Raw genomic sequence first — 19,136 nt, 5'->3', positions numbered from 1 at the left:
AGGGAAAGAAGAGTGTGATTTGTATTTGATGTAGTCAGGCACCAAGGTGGGCACCACCCTGGTCCCCTAACTCAGGATAGCCAGTTCCAGTCCACCATCTGCAGACACACTAAGACTCACTAAACTCACTTGAGGCACATCAAGAGCTGTTACAGAAGCATAGCAAAGGTGGGTGAAAAAGAATGAGCAGTGTCTTAATGTTGCTGTCCACTAGCTTGTGAACATAATTATACAGTGTCTCACTGTCAAGAGGAGAAACACAAAGCATTATTTTTAGAATTTCTGGAAAAATTGTTGGACAAGAGAGAAATACTTTCAGATGTTGTTCAAATTTAAGAGTGTCAATAATAATGAAAAAAAAATTTAAATGGAGAGAGGTTAATTTGGAAGAATAGGGGGCCATTAGAAATCTTCTACCTTGCCCTTCAGAAATTCCCAAAGTGTAAATTAAGTATCCTGTAAGTATTGGTACTTGATTAAGTAGTAAAAATCCTAAGCATATATGATGGTGGGTTCTTGCGTGCCTTTCTCTCCCAGCTTGAAAGTGTTCTGCTACAAATGCATCTATGTTACTATTTTACTTTCAAATTTAAAAATTAACCTTCTTGTTATCCTCACTACCCTCTGATTCTCTCTGAGAGATTAACTCTCTTCATTTGGATGAAGGTCTTATCAAAATGTGTCCAGGACTTTATCTCCAGCTGCTAGTAGGCATTCAGTAAGCCAGGCTAGAGCTACTTAAAAGTAATACACATCAAGTACCTCTAACTTGAACAGCACAAATCCGGTCTTAGGCCATACTACTTGCTGAAGAAGACATAGCCTAGATCTTCCTACTTCATTATTAACTCATGCAAAGATTAGAAAAATAAGCTGCTACTGAGGTCAGGAGTTTTTTATATGAAACAAACCTTCTTAAAGAAAAAGGTTTGCAGATTTTGGTTATGAAGTCATTTATGTTACTACTGTAATATTTCAATATTTAAAGCCTTTATAATGTTAACTCTGAAATAACCGATTTCAAGTCGTAAGCATAGTGTTCAACATGGACTTTTTTGGTTGGTTTGTTTTTGTAATGAACTCTAGATAGAAAGATTAGGATTTTGGTAGCAAGTGTCCCCAGCAAATTTTCAGCCATGTGCATTTGCATGAGAATATGTAAACTGCCTATGTAAAACCAGTCTAAAGGTAAAAATATCCCAGCAGTTGTCATTATTACACGTGGGATCTTATCAATAAACCAAAACAGGTGAGTTAAGAAAAAAAAGGGCTTTCCACAGTTGGTATTGTAAATTAGTCTGGCTTTTATTACAAAGCATAAATAACTGGTGTTAATGGTGCTGTTTTTGAAGGTTCAATCACCTCCAGCAGTCCCACTGCCCAGCCTGCTGAGGTGCTGTTGCAGGCTACTCCTCCCCACAGACGAGCTCGCTCTGCCGCCTGGTCGTACATATTTTTACCCGAGGAAGCTTGGTGCGACCTTACGATTCACCTTCCTGCAGCCGTGCTGCTCAAGGAGATCCACATCCAGCCTCACCTGGCCTCCCTGGCGAGTAAGCAGATTCACTGAAACTGATGACAGTTTGAAAATTCGAAGGGTAGAATTTAGAAATGCTACAAAGAGTATATATCAGAGAAACTAAAACTCAGAGGTTTGTTGGAAGAATGCCTGTAAAATAAGTTGATAAGCTTTTTGGTTCTGCTTTTTTTGAGAATAGAAGCCCCTGACTCTGCTTGATTTCTTCTAGCTTAGTACATATATTGTGGCATTAATGTTAAATATGTGCAAAATGCTTGTGAAATTTCTCAAAACTCTCCCTAGTGAGAAGGTGGTATTGGTCAAGAGTCTTCAGAGAAAATGGTTTTGTATGGTAGCTGGAATAAAGCGTGAGATTTTAATCTCTTACTGTCATCAGCCTGCTACAAAAATGTGGCTTTTAGAATGACAGGACTTTTTTCCATCTTAAGCCTTTGAAATAAACTATATACACCATGTACACAGTTCAAATACTCCAGCTGCAGTTCTGAAGTAGTGTTTGGTTAAGATAATTTCAGTCATCTTGTTTTGTATCTTTAATGGGGATAGATGTTTAACACTTAAAATTCAAGCCAGTACAGATTTTTTAATAGTTTCAAAACTTCTTTTACTCTGTAGCTTGCCCTTCATCAGTGTCTGTTGAAATAAGTGCAGATGGTGTCAATATGTTACCTTTGTCAACTCCTGTTATCACAAGTGGTCTCACGTATATAAAAATCCAGCTGGTAAAAGCTGAAGTTGCCTCAGCTGTCTGCCTCCGTCTCCATCGTCCTCGGGATGCCAGTACACTAGGCCTCTCTCAGATCAAACTGCTAGGCCTCACAGCCTTTGGAAACACCTCATCTGCAACTGTCAATAATCCATTCCTTCCCTCTGAGGATCAGGTCTCTAAAACAAGGTAAGCTTCTATTATCAATGCCCAGAGACATGTTAGTGCCAGTTCATGTTTGGGGATTTTCTAGAGATGTGTCTGCTTTGAGTGAGATCTTCCAGTACCAAATTGTATTCATGAACACCTGTTTTTGTAGTTGAATTTTAACATATACAGAATCTGTTTCAAATTCTTAAAAAGCATGCTTGCTTTTTTTTTTTAACAGAAGTGAAATGCAAGCACTACTACTCAGTTTTTTGATAGCATGCTTAATCTGCATATGTAAAAGGCTTTGTCTCATCTTAGCAAGGATAGTAATATAAAGGGTAGGAAGGCATTCATAGTTGCATTCTGTGTTCTTAATGGGTAGGCAACTGTCAAAATACTGAAGTAGCAATATGCTTCTTATCCCTGCTGAAGTCAAAGGAGTTACATAAGCATTGGAACAGGAATAGAAATAGGAGAATAGGATGTTTTGTGGAAGTCAAATCTAATATTTCTGTTTGCAGACATTTGAGAAATAGGAACTGAAGAATTCTGTTGTGATTCTGACACATCAGCAAGATTTACTGTCAAAAGCTTTTATTTGGTTAGGTGGCATGTTGACTTTTGTACTTTTTAAAGTCAAAATAAATAAGCTGTTAAGGACTACCAAAAACTAATTTCTTAAGTTTACCAACTTTGAATTTAATGGGTGAATTTTTGAGATTTCTAGGTTCTGAAATTTAGCTTACTTAATTATAAAAATTCATTACATGGAAATATTTAATCTTTGAACCTAATGTTTATAAACTTTAAAAGAAAGCATGCAAAAGTTTTAAAACCTTTCTTCTTTCAGTGGAAAAAATTTTAGAGAGTAGGTCAGATTAGAGAACATAAATACTGTCCAGTGTATGTTTTATAAAAGTTGTGTAACTTAAATTGGTCTTGAATGGCAGTAGCATAAATTTTCATAGCCAAATTATGCTTTTGCTGTATTTGTACTTAAGAGCTATCTAAAAGTCACAGAAAATCATCTGTCTCTAAAGAAAGAAGGTGGGTGTTCATTCCTCATGCTGTGAAATGTTACTGTGTCTTTCAGCTTAGTTTTACAGGTAATGGTAGTAGTATGATAGATATATTCAATAAACTTGGATATAATTTTGTTCTGGGTATAATATTGGTTTGGACATAGCAGAAAACCTGTTCTTTTCTAAAATGATAAGTATTTAGGACTAAAAAGTTAAAACTTTATTTAAGATCTGTATGCAAATTTGCCTTTTATCTGAACTGTGAGATTCAAGATTGAGTGTGAAAGTAAGTTAAACTGTTAGTTTAGAACTTGTTGTTGAAATGATGCTGTATATTTCACATGCAACTTAGATTGCCATGCTGTTCATAATACTTGTTTAAACAGCATTGTAGAATATTTTTTATAAATAAAGTAGTTAATATGGTTCCAAATTACAATAGGTTTACTTTTCAAGATTTATTATTACAGATTATACTGAATGCTATTGTTAAAATATGAGGCAGATATGGGGTTTAAAAAAAGGGTAATATAATGGTTAACACATGGGATAATGTAGTGGTTAACACATTTTGAATTTTAACAACCTTCCTGCTAGCATCCCCATATATAACTACCTTGCCTTCCACCACCCTCTCAGTAGGTTGGCCCTATTTGGGGAAGTATATAGGTGAAACAAGAAATGTTTTAGGAACTTCCATAATAAAACTTGCAGGCTCTTAACTCTTCCTACCCACAAGCCAGGCCTTTCTTACAACCTCAGACCAGTGATTACAACAGCTTCACTGATGTGTATTACATTATGGTCATTCAGTCATTTTAATTTGCTTTTCTGAGATGTCTAATCATGTCACAGCAGTTTTCTCCAGTACTTGTCCTAGAATCTAATATACAGATAGTTACGTTACAGATGAAAAATAATAAGAAAATTATACATTAGCTCATTTTCCTGTTTCCTTTTTCAGTATTGGATGGTTAAGATTACTACACCACTGCCTCACTCACATAAGTGATTTAGAAGGAATGATGGCTAGTGCTGCAGCACCCACTGCTAATCTGTTGCAGACATGTGCTGCTTTATTAATGTCACCTTACTGTGGTATGCATTCTCCAAACATTGAGGCTGTGCTTGTAAAAATTGGGCTTCAATCCACGAGAATAGGCCTAAAATTGATTGACATTCTTCTAAGAAACTGCTCAGCATCAGGGAGCGATCCTGCAGGTGAGTGCAATGTGTTTCTTTTCAGTTGTTGCCTAAAAACATTGTATAAATGTAGAAATATGGTTTGTTAGCATGATACTTTGGGGTTCTGAATTGGGGTTGTTAGAACCTGCCAGTGGGCTTTGTTTTGGTTCTAAGTATCTCAGTATTTGTATGTAGGTACTTAAGTCAAGGGGTACAACCAGAGTTGTTTTGATTTTTGTGTGGTATAGATAACTTAGGTGAATGTTTTGAAGGCATGGGAATAGGATATGCAGTGTGTCTCAAGTGCCTCTTACTTTAATAAAATGGTATTTAAAAATAAAGGAGTAATGATAAGGAAAACAAATGCAGCAATATTTGTGCAGCAATAGTCTGTAGGACAGTATAAATTCTGAGCAGCATAGTTAATATTGCAGTTTTGTAATAATTTCATCAGTACTTTTTAAAAATACGTATGTAAGTACTTCTGTTATTTCCCCTCCCCCCCCTTTTTTTTTTTAATGCGGCAAGATCTGAATAGCCCTTTACTGTTTGGAAGATTAAATGGTCTTTCTTCTGACTCCACAATAGACATTCTTTATCAGCTTGGAACTACTCAAGACCCTGGAACAAAAGATAGGTAATGTTATTTGGATTATCATGTGGAAGTGTATACAAAATAATCTGCTGAATAGTGGCTTGATGTTCCTGCACAAAACCCAGACTTTTAAAAATCTGTTACGAGATAGACTGAAAGTGCACAAATGTGAAGAAGCTTTCCAGTGTTCCCTCCTAGCTCTTTGCATCCTACGTAGAGAATGCTGTCCCTCTTCTGTTGTTCTTATAAAAGTGATTGAACTTTTAGTGCTTAGCTGACTTTTCTCTCAAATACTCAGAGCTCAGATAACAGCTATGTTTTCTTTCTCTGTGGAAAGAATGCTTATATTTGCCTGTCCAAGATCATAGACGCTTTTGATTTTTCCCTTGTTAGTGATCTAAGTCTTGAGAAAACAGTTTGAGCTCACTCTTGAACTTTGCTTCAAAGGAAGAGATAAATGTGTACATCAGTTTACTAAAAGCTAATTTATGAGTGTTTCTTTGACCCTTCATAATGTACTACATCTTGCCTTCCAGAATTCAAGCATTGCTGAAATGGGTCAGTGATTCCGCAAGAGTTGCAGCTATGAAAAAAGGTGGCCGTGCCAGCTACATTTGTCCAAATAGCTCAACAAGAGAGTATGGGCTTTTGATGCCATCTCCTTCCCATTTGCATTGTGTAGCAGCTATTTTGTGGCATAGTTATGAATTGCTTGTTGAATACGATTTACCAGCATTGCTGGACAGAGAGCTCTTTGAGTAAGTAAAGCAAAGTTTTACACTACATACTTCTTAAAATTCAATTATTTTGTTCATTGAAATGATACAATTTGAAGTGCGTTAATTGTGGAATAGCGGTGCAAGTTGGCATTCCTGAAGCTAACTGAAAGTGTAAATATTTAAATATATCTAAGCAGGTAGTTTTGTAATTCTAAACACAAACCTGCACTTCACATATTGCAGGTTTAATTGTCTTTAAAAATAGAAATATGAAGCAAACCAGGAAATCCATATATATACTTGCACAAATGTGGAAGGTAAACTGTTGCATGTTTTAATGGGGTTTTTTAAGAGATTACTCTGGTCTGTTCTTGTTGAAATTGAGTGTTTGCAGTAATTTTCACAGTACCTATAAATCATGATCTTAATAAAATAATGCCTATATATCAGGATATTAATTAATCACTGTATCCAGTATCTCTAACTGATAACTAAGACTTAGAGGAGGGGGAGATTGTTGTTTTTTTTTGGAGTCACCACTTTTATTTTGGCCAATCTGATTTGAAAGAAATGAAGCACAAAATCTTGAGTGAATCTTGAATTACATTGCTTAACCATCTCTTCTATTTTAACAAAACAAAAGAAGGCACATATCTTAAAGTGCATTTTAGAAATGTAGCTGTTAAATTCCCATACCCAGTAAAGCATTTTTCTTTTGTATAATTTAATACAATTCAGTGAAAGAAACTTTGATAGCACATAAATTTTTCTTGCCCTTGGGAAATGTTCTCATTTTTCTACTATTTTACCATTGCCTTCAGGCATAATCGAACATTCAAAACTAGCAAACATACAACACAATTATTGGTACAACTATGTGGAGCTCTTGTATATGTGCAACGTGGTGGTCTTCAGATGCAGAATTGCAAACTAGACCTTTTCCAAAGACACGTCAGTGATACTGTCTTATAAATAATTCTTAATTCAAAGTGAGGTTGTTCATTTTGGGAATCAGTTAAAAGATTTTAAAATGCAGGTCAATTAGTCCTTTCAGCAATACATTTTAACAGAAATACATTTTCAGGCTATATTTTAAAAGGAAGAACTTTTAATAAAAATAGACTTCCTAAAATGGATGTCCCATTTAGATCTGTACTAATATAAAAGTGGGTTTCATAACTGAATTCCTGTATTTTGGAGAAGATACTGTTTTCATCACAGGACAAAATTAAGGAATACTAATAAAATTATTGTACCTAGTTTGAGTATGCATGTTGCAATATAGTCCTATACCTCTACCTCCTGCCAAATAAACTAATTCATATCAGCCAGCATCTGGAGCAAATTATAAAATACATTTTTAATAAATATAGAAGAATTATTGTCAGACCTATAGGGATAAATAATAAACATCACTTCCCCTGTGTATTCTTAATCCCCTTTGATATTTTAACTTAAGAAGTATTTTCACTGATTTTAGTTCTAACTCCTAATTTCTCCTACATGTGGTGTTTTATTTTTCTCTTGGATATATTTTCAGATCATCTCCATTTTCCATTTCAACATTTCTGCTTTGGCCAATGGATACTAATTTATTCCTTAGTTATTTTTTAATAACTATTTGCAAAAGAATCTTGCTTTTCATGGACCATGAACTTACCCAGAAAATTTTGGCAGAAGGATTGTGTGAATGTATAGTTGGAGAAGAGTTTTAAGTGTACCTTTATTATACGTGGACTTTTAAAAATTGTGACTCTTTCTGAAGTTATGGGTCGTTTAGTCACTAACTTTTCAGTGTTTTATTGTGGAGAGTTTTTTATTAGCCATCCACTAGAATGGTGATAAAGCTAAACTTTGGTTAGACCAATGTTCTGTTCTAGATTTGTAGACTCCCTTCGACGTAGAATAACACTTCCATCCAGAAGAGGAAAAACACAATCCTTGTTTTTAAATGGGAATGTGATGTATGATAAAACATTCAGACTTTTAAGTGTGCATTCACCTCTGCATGTAAAGGTTAAGATAATGTAGCTTATGTATGGTGTCACAGTACTCTGAATGCAGTTCAGAAAACAGGGTTGCTTTTTTTTTTAATACTTGACCTACTCTGAACAAGGTGTTATGAAAAAATGGTTATTTTACTATATTACAAATACCATTTCTGAAATTTAAGCTAAACTGTCAGAGATAAATTAGATGTTCCATTAATGTGCCTTGTATTAGCATTCCAGCAGGTGGTATTTGGATGTGAGTTCAAAGGTAGGTGGAATTTTAGGATCTCTGGGAAACTGTTCTCTTGTTGCATCTTAAGTTTAGATTGAGTAAGGATAGCGAGGGTAACACCATTCAACCAACAGTATTGTTGCTTTCATTTTTTTGCAACATCTTTAGGTAGCACTCAAAGCAAATTTTAATCTTGTTGGAAACATGTTAGAATGCTTTCAGTTCTTCCAAAGGATTAAGAGACCTCTATGTAAATGTGTGTATGTGTGCTCCTAGTAGCTGCAGCTTGGAGAGCTGGAAGCAAGAAGAGGTTGCAGTTGGCTCAAAAATGCATAAATTAGGTGATAACTGTCAAAAGACTGAAATCCTGTCTTTCATGTGCCAGAATGGTCAACTTTTATCTATATTAAATACAGGATGATGAAAGAAATCAAACCACGTGGTTGAGGAATGCCTTTTGGGTAATGAATGTCCTCCTGATACTGCCATCCAAACTAGGCTGTGAAGCTCAGCACAGTGTTGTACGACAGCTTCTACTGTTGTTTCTTATAAACGTGGAAAGATGTTTTATGAACCAGTGAAGAAAAGGGAATATGAGTGGTAAACTAAGTATTCACATCATTTTCTGTCTTCTGCAGGTCACTGTTTAACTGGTCCATGTCTCTTCCCTGCAACATGGTTTTGAAGAAAGCTGTTGATAGTTTACTTTGCTCCATGTGCCACATCCACCCAAATTATTTTTCCTTACTCATGGGATGGATGGGTATCACTCCTCCTCCAATGCAGTGTCAACACAGACTGTCCATGACTGATGACAGCAAAAAGCAGGACCTTGGTTCATCTTTAACAGATGACTCTAAAAATGCACAAGCCCCTCTTGCACTAACAGAGTCTCACCTGGCTACTCTTGCTGCCTCATCTCAGTCTCCTGAAGCTATCAAGCAATTATTGGACTCAGGTTTGCCTTCACTGCTTGTAAGAAGTCTTGCTAGTTTTTGCTTTAACCATACTTCTAGCTCTGACTGCACTGCACAATCATTGGATGTCACCCAGGACAGACTGAGGAGGCATCATGTTCCACAGCACTTTAATAAAATGCCTATCACAGCAGACCTGGTGGCTCCTGTTCTCAGGTTTTTGACAGAAGTTGGCAACAGTCATATGATGAAGGATTGGTTGGGTGGCTCTGAAGTCAATCCATTGTGGACAGCACTTCTATTTCTGTTGTGCCATTCTGGTGCTACTTCTGGAGGACACAATGTGACAGCACAACAGACCAGTGCAAGATCTAGCTTGCTTTCTTCAACTGTAACAGCAGGGTTGACCACTCAGCAGCGGACAGCAATTGAAAATGCAACAGTTGCTTTCTTCTTACAGTGCATCTCTTGCCATCCTAATAACCAGAGACTTATGGCACAGGTGAGGGGGTAAAAAAACCACTTTATTAATAACTACAGCCAACTTTCAAAACTTTTAATTTTTTTTAAACTTTCTTTAAAATACTTTTTTTTTTTGTAAGCTGTCATAGACTAGAAAAGTTTTGAATTAAAGTTGTTACCTTTTTGGTCTGACTTTGAAAAGTATAAAAGTGCTTTGACATGGCCATCCAGTGCTATGTATAGATCTGTATTCCTGTTTGAGAGGAATACATTTTAGATAAAAATCCAGAATACTATGTTTAACTGGGCAGGCCTAAAATCTTCTGAAATGGAATTTGAAAATTAAATTTCATACACATCTTTTGTATTAGTAACTTAAGGAGATTTCATGGTAAATTTGCCTGTACATCCATAAAGCCTATGCAATCTGTGACCAGGGAAATATGGGTTATTGCAGGTTATGGCTTTACATTTGGCATTCTAGTGCTAATTCTGCTATTTTCCTCTCATTTGTTAACCCTGCAGATGTGGGTGAATAAAAGTGTAATTAAAAAAAGCTTTTTCTACATTAGGAATAATGATGCCCTTGGGAACAGTCTGTAAAAAAAATCAGTACAGTTCTCTCTTAATGGCTGACAGTAATACTGCATTATGCAGTGGGAAATTTTTGCTTTAGGAATTTGAAAGCTAGTTTTCTAAATACTTTCTCTTCACTTTTTAATCTTACTGAGTAACATATGTGTTTACAATTACTGTGATGCTGTAGTCAGTGTTTTGAACTCTATTTAAAAAACCCTTATTTGCTGCTGTTATTTTCTTCAGTGGTGTTCATATCTGATCCGGTTTGAATGATAACTGGAAGGTAGATCTTGGGTACTGTCTATTATGGTTGTATAGAGCTTTATTTTAGAGACCTAAATATAGAAATATTTTAAATTTTATTTCATTTTGCATTCCCAGGTTCTCTGTGAATTGTTCCAGTCCTCTCCTCAGCGTGGGAACCTCCCAACCTCTGGAAATATTTCAGGATTTATTAGGAGACTTTTTTTGCAGCTGATGCTAGAGGATGAGAAAGTTACTTTGTTTCTTCAGTCCCCATGTCCAGTAAGAATTTTTTTATATCTGTATGGTGTATATGGAATAAATTTAGCCTTTAAAAAAAAATAAATCTGGATATATTCAACTTTGAAATGTCAAACAGCAGCTTTTCCTACTGTACACCTTGCTGAATTTTGGGAGGGAATATGTTGGTGAATTGTAACTTGGCATTTTAAAAGAAAATTTAAGGCAATGTTTTAAAGAAAAAGTCATCTTGTTGAAAAATACACTGCTTCTGAAAGAAGTGATAACTGAGATAATCTTATGCAAGGCTTTTGAATAGTATCCTTATGCATTCACAGCAAATATAGATACTGTTTCTTGTCCTTCCAGCAGTTCTTCGTTATCAGTTTCACTAAGGAACAATCATAGTTTTGATGCTTCAAAACTGGCAGTGATCCTTCAGCATTAGCTAAACCACTATGAATAAAATCTTAAGTTGACTTAACTTGAATTAATTTATAGAGCAGAAGTATGCTTTTATACTTCCATATGGTTCACCAGAACACAGAATTATAAACAATGACTGAAGTGCTGCGTTCTCAGTTGAAGGCTGTGAGTAAAGAAATACAGAAAAAATGGAAGTTATTGAATGATCTTGGTACTCCCTTACCAGGATAAATTATTTTCTACTTCAGGTTCTGCTGTTCCTACTACATCTCAGAAGTTAAGTATGTGTGAGATACATGACAGGGAAACTGGATAAGATAGTATAAAATGGGAAAGGAGGAACAAAAACAGTTTTATCACAAACATTTAAATGTTTTGTTTTAACCTGCTTAGTTTAATTTTTAACATGGCCATTGGTAGTGTGAAGGTAACATCAATTTTCTAATAATTTGTTTTACATAAAACAATTTTTTAAAGAATGTTATTAGATATGTAAAAACAGAAAAAATATCTTTAAAATAATTTGTCAGCTGATTAAATTTCTTTTATTAGAAACACCAGGAAGTAGTATGTTCTTACTTGAGTTGATTCTTCCTCTAAGATCCAGAGAGAAACCTTTAAAATAATGTAGCTGTGCAGCAAGTACTTCTAGTGTATCCAACAACATAACCATTTAAAGCTTGAATCTCCATTTTTTTCTACTAAGTTCTTAGCAAACTATTTTGGAAGCTAAATTCTGATTGTCATCAAGTATTAAATTCTTTTCATAATATTTCACAACATTAAATTGGTCCTGTGTGTGAATTTTAATACACAGTTCTACTGATTATATGAGAAAGGAGATAAATGGCAGTCTCATTGCAAAAAAGTCTACAAAGTTACTGCAAGCAAAGAATGATACAAAATGCAAACAGACCTCAGGGTAAAATATGTTACGATAAAATATTTGAAATGTTTTAACTAATAGTGACTTAGTTATACATCATAATAGTAAAAAGTAGATAATAAGTCTAGAATTAACTTCATCCTCAGGTCAGAGCAATAGAGACATGACGTCTTTCTCCAAGTATGTTATGACTTTTCTCATTTAATTTCAGAATTACTTTTTATTTCATATATAATTCCAAGTGTCAGACACTCAGTTTTTCTCTCATATGCAGCTATGTCAAATAATCAGGTTTTAAAAAAATAGGATATCATACTGGTTTTGATCCTAAAAATATTTTAAGCTTTCAAAGTAAATTATTTTGAGTTAAAATAAACTTGTCCTACGTTGATGCATTTTTACTGTATACCTCCAAAGCTGAAGGATATGTCCATTTTCTTTCTTAGCTTTGTTTTGCTGAGGTGAGTTTAGTGGTTTAACTTATTTCAGAATGTTCAAGTCAGTTAAATGTTGAATTTTTTTTTCCTTTCAGCTGTACAAAGGTAGAATTAATGCTACTAGTCACGTAATTCAACATCCAATGTATGGAGCTGGACACAAATTCCGTACTCTTCACTTGCCTGTCTCAACAACTTTAGCAGAGGTTCTTGATCGTGTGTCAGGCAAGTTTGCAATAATTCTTTTTTTCTTTTTTCTTTTTTTAAGATAGTTTCCATTAAAACCCACCCAAAGCCAAAAAACCCACATAAACCAAGTATATCTAACATACGTATTTGCAGTCTTCATCAGTTATTGCCAAATACGAAACAGTGCTGTAAGTTGTATGCTTTTGCATATGACTTAAATATTTCATGCAAAATAGACTTTTTCTGGTCAGATACTATTGTTACCTTCTGCAAAACTGAGGTGGGGAATGTGGGATTTGCTTTCTTCTTTTTTGGTTGGTTGATTGATCATCACAGCAGTTATGATTTTGCTGTATTACAGATGTGCACTGAATTGTGTGCATCTGACTAGGTACGTATATGATATGTTGTAGATACACCAGTATATGTCATTTTCTGGAACTCAGTGTAGATTAGCTTTTAATTTTTTAAACGTACCTTTTTGGGGTTCAGAGGAACTACTGCTTTTTTAAATCTTTACATTGGAAGTAACAAATTCATTAGGGCAATAATGAGGTTACCTAACAAGGTGTTAAAAGTACTATCATGGTATTTAGCTGAATACTAGACAACCTACATGCTTTGGCATTCTAACTAAAAAATAGTGAATCCTAGAAAAATGCTTGAATTTTCTTGAGTTTACTATTTCTCGTAGAGTTCTGTATTCACTTAGTGTCCAGACAAATCACGTGTGGAAAGATTTTTGGATCCTTGTTCAATTTATCGACAGAATTACTGTAATGGGTGTACTTTGATAGTCAGTGCATATGAGGTGGGGATCAGTTGTTGAGCAGTGACATAAATTGTACTGAGTAGCTGCCTTAGTGGTGTATTGCAGCGAGTTGATAGCCAGTGCTAATGGGGACTAGGGAGGGGGGTGTCATGATGTGATACACTGTAATGTCTGTAATTGAAATTGGTCAAATCCTGGACTTTGTAGAGCACCATAACTTTGGTTTTTGCTACATTACTGTTATTCCTCAGTTTGGCTCTCGTTTTAAATGGGAAGAATTAATTCTGAAAAAGTTCAGGTCTCTGTTTCCATCCCTCACCTGATCTGATTTCTCCTATTGTGATACTTGTATATCATTCCCTTAAGTTTATGGTTAGGACATAGTAAAGAAGACTTGAATGTATGAAAAGTAAGCTCTGTGTTTGGGGTGAGAGGAAGAGAGAAGGGGTGGACAGGAGGTGGAAAGGAAAAAGACTGTCACCACTGCAACAATAGGCAGTAATGAAGATACTGTGTCAGAGTCTGTGAGTCCGTTAATTTATTAATATTTTTTTAACTAAGCTTTTAATGTCTCAAATTGATTATGTCCTACTGTCGGCAAAAATAAATCACGATACGCATGTTCATATCATACTTTGTCTCCTAGCCTTAAAAAAAAAATAAAATTGGGGGGCGGGGGGAAGTTCTAAAATCATTATTAAATCTGCTACTTGCATTCCTTTCCATAGAAAGATGGGATTGTCTAGGATGAGTACAAATTGTTTTGCATTTCATTCACCTTAGTCTTAAGTTACTGGTCTTAGCTGGACAGAAGAATTGAACAACAAATCTAGGTATCATCTGAGTAGTAAAAATACTGTTGCTTAAGCTTCCTTAATAATTTTATTAATGGCCTTTAAATTCCCCATCAATAATAGGCATTCAGTCCATGAGACCAAACTAGAGTAACTCTGAAGTTTAATAATAGTACTAGTAATAATAATACTAATGAGAATTTTTTTAAAAGCCAGCACCCAGTCTCAGATACATAGTGCGTAGGAATGTTGGGTCCTGAGTAGCAGCATTTTCACATTCTTTTGGTCTGCACTGCTGTCTAGCACAAACATAACCAAACGTCTTTAGGCACAGATCATAATATATTTCCAAGCAGTCAAACCATATGTCTTGCAGCAGCTCACCCACTGGTCATATGTAATTAAAGGTGTCTGGTACTTCTAGGTTTTTGAGTTTGTGGTTATAGTTTAAGGCTGCTGTGTGGAAACACACTCAGAAGTAATTCAAGAACTCTTTGGCTATTTTTGTTCCAGTGTTGTACCTTACAAGGTGTGAAATTACCCATTATCACTAATCATCAATAATTAATAGGTGCTTGTTGATATTTGTGATCTGCACTAATGATTGAACCTAAATAGTTGAACTTCAGTAATCTAATGCTCTCTTAAGCAAACAGCAGACGTTTTTGTTGTATAATGTGCTTGAGGCATCTTCCAGTTTTAAAGGAACAGTTCTACTTGCCAGTTCTAAAATTGAGCCAATATCTAACACTGGATAACCAGACCTAAATACAACAGTTTGTGTAATAAGTCTGCAGGTGTCCTTAAAAAAGTTTTAGATATTTTTTTTTTTTTGCTATTGTTTTGTTTGGGTTTTTTGATTAATTATTTTTGGTTGGTTGGTTGTGGGGTTTTTGGGGTTTGAGTGGGGTTTTTTTGCTGTATCTCATTTTTTATTCATGGGCAGCCATGTTTTAATATTAATACATTTAACTCATCAGATAATGGATTTGAACTGTTAGAATTTTATATTGTCATGGGACAGATTTTCAGGGGATTAAGGGAAAAGAATTATCAAATGCCTTAATTAATACATATTTCCAAGACTATTACTGCCTAGGATGGAACTCTAAGCCACTAAAATAGTTAAGTACAGCCTTGTTAACAGCCTATAAACTAATAAAATCAACTTGGTGTTTTGAAATTCCTTTCCCTCCTCTTTGGTTTTTTCTTTTTCCTCCTGTTTAGATACACCCAGTATTACAGCTAAGCTAATTAATGAACAGAAGGAAGATAAAGAAAAAAAGAACTATGAAGAGAAAGAAAAAGTTAAAGCAGAAAATGGTTTTCAGGACAACTACAGTGTCGTTGTTGCTTCTGGTATGTTCTTTCAACCTTCTGAAAAAAGGGTCTTTCTGATATTGCAAGTGTGGATTGCGGGGAAAATGCCTACAAATAATTATTTTTATTATTAATGGCTAGAAAAATTGTAGTGCCCAGTTAACTTGTCTGTTAGGCAGCAAAGATTGGTTCCTGGTATAACTTCTACCTCTAGCAGATCATATACTTTGACAAATTTGTACTTAAATATGTGTGTCAGTGACATGTTGTGGATGCTGTTGCTAGTGCATTTTACAGAATTCTGTAAAAACACACCTGGAGCTGGGATTACATGACAGTATATTAGTATTTGTGTACTGCTACTGTGGTGTCAGTATTACTACCTCCACCGTATTGCAGTGGTTGGTGCATCAGAGTTTAATCACCTCTATTCCCTCAATATGCTTTGGAAATAAAAGGATCCATGTACTTCACATAACAGCTGGTGATACTCTGCTAAAGACTGTCAGATGGAGATGAAAGCATGAAACCACATTATTGCACTTGGAAACCACAAATATAGGATTTTTTTCCAAAGCAATTGCATTCTAAAAACTAATATAGATCCTACTGAAATAATTAATGTAAACACTTTTCCTCCAAAACTACCATAGAGGTTATAGATTTGACAGAGTAATTTTGCAGCGGTACAAGATTACAGTTCAGATGATGGCTGTAAAGATCCGAAGTCTTTTAGTTTGAGGTGCTGGTGTGCGTGAGAGAGAGATTAATGAACTTCAAGCTATTCTTCTCCTATCTAGCTTTCTGCCTTCATTGAAGTAACTCAATTTCATTTACACTTCATGAAGCATGAAGAAGAGATGCTGATTTCCTTTGACTTCTGGCACCAATATTTCTAAGCTTTTTGTTTCAGGTTTCTAGATGTAGATATAATGCTAAACTCAAGTATTGAATAGGGCAGCAGTTTCATGGATCTTGGTGTATATTTAAAACAACACAGCTGATGTTAAGCACAGCATCTCTATCTGAAAAGATATTTGCAGTAGATGGCACTTAAACAGGGTAAACACATTCTGGGAATATCTAAATATCAATTGGTCCAAGTGCAGGTTAACATGTGCATAAAGAATCTAGGAATAAGAGAAAAAGCCAAGCTTGAAGATAAGGCATAGCATAGTCAACCATGTCTCATCGCAGTTGCATCTTTGATCATACTGCCTGATATAGCCCATTCAGTATTTAGAAAGAAGCAGATCTAAGTTTTTCGTTCTTTTTGTTTGTATTTTTCCAGTTAAGTAAACCATTTTAAATATAAATTTCATTAATTTACATTTGGTTTATGTACCTGCTTGTGGAATCTTATTTTTTCTTTATCTTTTCTTATATACTGTGTCTGGTTTTTAGTGTCCTCAGAGCCTTGTGCAGCCAGAATTTAGCTTGTTGCCTGTTAGCAGCTGAAGTCACCTTTGTAGGTGACAAGTAGTTCTTTTCAATAATCTGTTTTGAAATGTGTCAGTTATAAATTTTTGCATTTCTTGTTTTCAACTAAAAAAAACTTTTAAAATGTTGCTGTAGGGCACATTGCTAGTCAGGCTCTTTAAGTTTTAAGAGCAGAATCAGAATATTTTTTGCTTTTTTATGGATTGTTTTATCTTGTACGTCTATTATTTGGTTTGAGTTTGGGGCTCAGGAGAGCATGCAGTCTTGTAACTGTAAAAATACCAAGGTTACATCCAAATATATTTTATACATGAATGCTATTCTGCTATTTAATTAGCCAGTGCTGCTAAATTCTACTCTTTTGGTATCATTGAAAGTATTGAGTACATTACATCTTGGCTGACTGAAGTTATTAAGTACTTTGATTTTTTTATTTCTGTACTAGGTTTGAAATCTCAGTCAAAAAGAGCTGTTTCATCCACCCCTCCACGTCCACCATCAAGGCGAGGAAGAGTGATGGCAGATAAAGTAGGTACCTCTTCCTCAGGAGGAGAGTCTTCCAGCAAGACCATTAGTGTTCCAGTCTTTCATCTTTACCATAAACTTCTACCAGGTAACTTCAGTAACTCTTTTTAAACTTAAAAATGTTGGTCTTTTTGCAGTGGCTCATATGTCAACAGAAAGTAGATGTAATGGTTTATCTTTCTATTTAGCATCTTGAAGTGTAGGACCTTTCTGGGTTCCTAACAGCTTTCAACTGGAAGTGGAGTATTATCACATTGTGGCTTGACAAAAGTAACAATTATGCTGGAGTTCCTTGAAGTTTAGTTCCTTGTTGCTAAACAAAATCTCAGCAATATTTCCACTTTCACTCAGAAATAAAAGGAGGGTGGGTTGGTAAGGTGACTCAGATTTTCTTTCACCGGCAGGGCAGAACTGAACTGATATTTGTGGCCTATTATTTCACATTCTGAGTGGGCAACCAACTTGCATTGCTCTCTGGAAGGTTGATTTGCCAGTTCAGCAATGTTCTTGAATTCCATAATACTTGTGTTTTCAAAAATAGCATGACTTAATCAGTTAGTCATGTTTTCACAGAATGTATGGGTTTGGAAGGGACTTTTAAAGATCATTTAGTCCAACCTCTCTGCAGTGTGCAGGGACCTTTTAGACTAGATCAGGTTGTTTAGAGCCTCTTCGAGCCTGACCTTGAACATTTCCAGGAGTGAGGCCTCCACCACCTCTTTGGGCAACCTGTTCTGGTGCTTCATGACCCTTATAGTAAAGAACTTCTCTCTGATATCCAGCTTGAATATAACCTACTCTAGTTTAAGGCCTTTGCCCCTCATCCTATCACTACATGCCCTTGTAAACTGTCCCTCCCCAGCTTTCCTGTAGGCCCCTTCAGGTACTGGAAGACCACTATAAGGTCCTCCTGAAGCCTTCTCCTCTCCAAGCAGAACAACCTGAACTCTCTCAGACTGTCTTCATAGGAGAGGTGCTCCAGCCCTCTAATCATTTGTGTAGACTTGTTCTAGCAGGTCCGTGTCCCTGTTGTGTTGAGGATGCCAGAACTGGACACAATACTCCAGGTGGGGTCTCAAAAGAGCAGAGTAGAGGGGCAGAATCACCTCCCTCAACCTGCTGGCCACCTTTCTTTTGATGCAGCCCAGGATGCGATTTGCCCTCTGGGCTGCGGGTGCACATTGTTAACTTGTGTCCAACTGTTCGTCCATTAGTACCCCCAAGTCCCTTTTGGCATGACTGCTCTATCACATAATTCCTTGATCTGTACTGATAATAAGGATTGCCCCTACCCAGGTGCAGGACCTTGCACTTAACCTTGTTCAACCTGATGAGGTTCTCATGGGCCCACTTCTTTAGCTTGTCCAGGTCCCTCTGGACAACCTCGCATCCCTCTGGTGTGTTGACCACACCAGTCAGCTTGATGTCATCTGTTTTACATATAACAGATATGTACTTAGTTTTATCAGCTATCTGGAGAAAGCTGGTAGAAGTGTTGTAATTAGGGCATAGAGAGATCTCTCTCCTATAGAGAGAAACGGGTGTGACTCAAATTCTTAACCTTAGATCACTGCATATATAGGAACATGGGTGAAACTTCAATCTTAGACAGAAGAGCTTCTTGTCTGTTTTATAGTGAAAAAGAGCCATGGAAAGTAGAATTAGTGATGAAAAAATTGGGCATAAAACAAAAAAAAAAGTTGTTTTTTTTAAAAGAAAACATTTGCACAAGACATTTTGAATTTTCATTTCTTAAGACAATATCT

General features: G+C 35.7%; 1 protein-coding gene across 1 annotated transcript in view; it reads left to right on the top strand.

Moving 5' to 3' along the window:
* The window catches only part of BIRC6 (baculoviral IAP repeat containing 6), a 154,876-nt gene that overhangs the window by 75,366 nt on the left and 60,374 nt on the right, over window positions 1-19,136 (top strand). Inside the window, exons 49-58 of the mRNA XM_010004564.1 lie at window positions 1,353-1,553; window positions 2,156-2,435; window positions 4,383-4,639; window positions 5,132-5,240; window positions 5,735-5,956; window positions 8,779-9,559; window positions 10,480-10,623; window positions 12,426-12,555; window positions 15,313-15,444; window positions 17,291-17,458. Coding sequence (XP_010002866.1) covers window positions 1,353-1,553; window positions 2,156-2,435; window positions 4,383-4,639; window positions 5,132-5,240; window positions 5,735-5,956; window positions 8,779-9,559; window positions 10,480-10,623; window positions 12,426-12,555; window positions 15,313-15,444; window positions 17,291-17,458 — 2,424 coding nt within the window. The remainder of the gene's footprint in view (window positions 1-1,352; window positions 1,554-2,155; window positions 2,436-4,382; window positions 4,640-5,131; window positions 5,241-5,734; window positions 5,957-8,778; window positions 9,560-10,479; window positions 10,624-12,425; window positions 12,556-15,312; window positions 15,445-17,290; window positions 17,459-19,136) is intronic.

The sequence above is a fragment of the Chaetura pelagica genome, unplaced genomic scaffold, assembly GCF_000747805.2.
Source record: "Chaetura pelagica isolate M959 unplaced genomic scaffold, ChaPel_1.0 scaffold278, whole genome shotgun sequence".
Taxonomy (NCBI): domain Eukaryota; kingdom Metazoa; phylum Chordata; class Aves; order Apodiformes; family Apodidae; genus Chaetura; species Chaetura pelagica.
This window is presented reverse-complemented; position numbering and strand designations above follow the sequence as displayed.